The 2,884-nt window shown below is 40.3% G+C and overlaps 1 protein-coding gene across 1 annotated transcript in view; it reads right to left on the bottom strand.

Moving 5' to 3' along the window:
• Positions 1 to 298: 298 nt before the first annotated feature.
• LOC104543588 (histone deacetylase 10-like) overlaps positions 299 to 2,884 on the bottom strand; it is a gene marked incomplete at both ends in the record, with an annotated part of 16,968 nt that continues 14,382 nt past the window's right edge. The window contains 2 exons of the mRNA XM_010188233.1: positions 299 to 486; positions 2,861 to 2,884. Coding sequence (XP_010186535.1) covers positions 299 to 486; positions 2,861 to 2,884 — 212 coding nt within the window. The remainder of the gene's footprint in view (positions 487 to 2,860) is intronic.

Raw genomic sequence — 2,884 nt, 5'->3', positions numbered from 1 at the left:
AAGGGCGAGTGTCAGGAGGAAGGAGCCAGGCTCTGCTCTGTGATGTCCAATGACAGGACAAGGGGCAATGGGAGCAAGATGGAGCATAGAAGGTTCAATCTGAACATGAGGAAAAACTTCTTTAGTGTAAGGGTGACAGAGCCCTGGCCCAGGCTGCCCAGAGAGGTTGTGGAGTCTCCTTCTCTGCAGTCATTCAAAACCCGCCTGGACGCCTTCCTGTGTAACCTCACCTGGGTGTTCCTGCTCCGGCAGGGGGATTGGACTGGATGATCTTTTGAGGTCCCTTCCAATCCCTAACGTTCTGTGATTCTGTGACTTCGCTGGAGAGGAGGTCCCGGCCAGGGCCCGCAAAATGGCATAGGCTCACACGCAAGCGGGGCAGGAGGCAGCAGGACCTCCGCAACCCCGCTGTGGTAACGCCGCGTCCCCACGGCGGGGGGCGGCGTCCTGGGTCCCCGGGCCGAAGGGACGGGAGCGTCGCCCCGGCTACGGGGTTACGTAAAACACCGATTTAGGCAGTTTACGATTTTAAAGCCATTCCTGCCGTACTTACTGTTAACGTTGTCACTCAGTTTATAAGAAGTAACAGGTTGTTGCCAAAAGGCAATAAACCGCGCTCGTACTGCGTCCCCACCCGGAGAACACAACTGCAGTGTTCTGACACTGTTTGCAAACTAATTCTACCAAAAGTACGCTTTTTTCCCATAAATCATGTTTTAATACATTTGATCAAGATCTTAGAAAAATAGGTATAAAAATACATCATTTGTATTATTCAAGCACTGGCTGTAGAAATTCAATTGAACAAAGGCAGGTAAAAGGGAATAAGCTTTTTCCTTGAAAGTGCTAAATTGTAAAAAAAAAAAAAAAATTCAGGAGAGAGAGTAGAGAAGAATAAACCAACAAATCTCTTGTTCTGAAAAGTTCTGAAGCTTAAGTTTGGCCATTGCCCAGTTTCCAATCTAAAGTAAATACCTTTTAGCATTTAAAGTTCAGTTGAATGAAATTCTGAACTGAAGCAGAACATCTTAATGTTCTTCAGCTTGTTTGTGAAAGTGTTTGACATCACTTTTAGTTTCTTTTGATACAGATTTTAATTTCAAAATGCTCACGGATTGGGTATCATTTCCCATCCAGCAGTAACTGAAAACCAGTATGAATGAGAAGGGAATCACTGGGAACAATTATAAAAAGAGGGCTGTGAAGGCAGATTTAGTTATTCAAGTTATGTGAAGTTGATCTCACTAGCAAAACCAGTAGGACTCCTGTCTTATTATATACAAACATAACTGGAAGTGCTTTAAATCAAAAGGTCACATTGCTGAAGTCACCATCACAGAAAAGTACTCTTGAAAACGAGCCCAAAGCCATACCTGGAATGCTGCAAAACAAAGCACACCATGGTTACTGCCTGGGGATGTTTGTTTAATTTTGAGAATTCACATGTCAGCCTTTGGCAACTACCAAATCTCTGGGTGTCCGTTATATAGACAATTTACGTTTGTAAAGAGGACAGAGTGAAGTCCTCTCTACACTGCTTTATTCAACTATGTATTTGCAAATTTTTAAGTGCAAAATATTTTTTTCTCCTCTTATGCCCAGTATAGTTCAGGAAATCAAATTTAATCTCAACCACACAGGTGTGAAGTAGGAAATGCATACACTATAGCTGCTCACTTGCTTTTCTTTCCTAACTTGCAATTGACAATTACTTATCAGAAAAATTGAAAGAACAGACCATGTTAGGTGAACCCTTTAAATCAGATTATGAAATGAAATGCCATTATTTTGAAGAACCTATTATTAAACTCCCAGTGAAATGGTGGTGGCAACACTGCAAGCACTCTGGTATTATGCTGAATAATATTAAAATGTTTTGGTTATTATGATTGCTCATTTCAGATTCCTGTCTTCTGCACTTTTTAACATTCATGCAGTCAAGCTACTGCATATGCAAGCCTGACTTTACAATGGCATAAACAACATAGGCTCCAATTTGCAGTAATGTAAATTACTGTAAATAAACAGGAGTTGTTTTTAAGTGTCAATCTTGACTAATCTGTGCAACATAGAATCTGCAAGCACAATTCTCTAGCTGAAAATACGGCATTTAAGTATTTTTAAAGCAGGAGATGATTGTGAACGGTTCTTATTCTGTTTAGAGATCGACCATCTCTTTTCCTGATGATTCAAAAGGCAACGTGAACAGCAACATATTTTCTTTTTCTTCTGCTGTGTAAAATTATTCTGAAGTGAAGTCAATTTCTTGAAATACCATCTGACACTGAAAAGAACAGCAATAAGAAGAACAGTTCTTAATCCAGCTCATACCACAGTTCCCAGGCTCATAAAAACATTTTTATTGGAACCAGACCAGTGCTCTCGGACATTTCCTCTGGAAGTGAGCAAGGCACTTTCTTTCAGAGAGAGATGCCCACCTTTATCATTGTTTTTTCTGTTGAAAAACAAGTTGTTCAGTAGAGAACTGTTTCTAGACAAGTATGCTTGAAAACATACATACCTGCCCAATCTGATTTCTATACAAATGCAGTACCTGATCCTCAACTGTTTGTGAATGTACTTGAGGCATGACAAATCACTACTGAGTTAAGTGAAGTTATTAGTGGGCAAGTTAAATGTCAATAAACAGTTAGTACAGTCAGCATGCTACGAAACTCAGGGCTTCCTGGCTCAAGTGGCAGAACTAAAAGCATTCAGAGTTTCATCCTTTTCACATTAGATCAATGTGCTCTCACTGACTTTAAGAACCCACTGACCTACAGGATGCAGCTGTATTTTGTAATCTTTTCGGAAACTTGCATGTTTTAATAAGAACTACAGATAAAAATACACAACTTACCTGAACACTGAAGCATTTTCCATT

The sequence above is a fragment of the Mesitornis unicolor genome, unplaced genomic scaffold (genome assembly GCF_000695765.1).
Source record: "Mesitornis unicolor isolate BGI_N332 unplaced genomic scaffold, ASM69576v1 scaffold8677, whole genome shotgun sequence".
Lineage (NCBI taxonomy): Eukaryota > Metazoa > Chordata > Aves > Mesitornithiformes > Mesitornithidae > Mesitornis > Mesitornis unicolor.
Note: the sequence above shows the minus strand (reverse complement) of the source record. Positions and strands in the feature narration are given on the sequence as shown.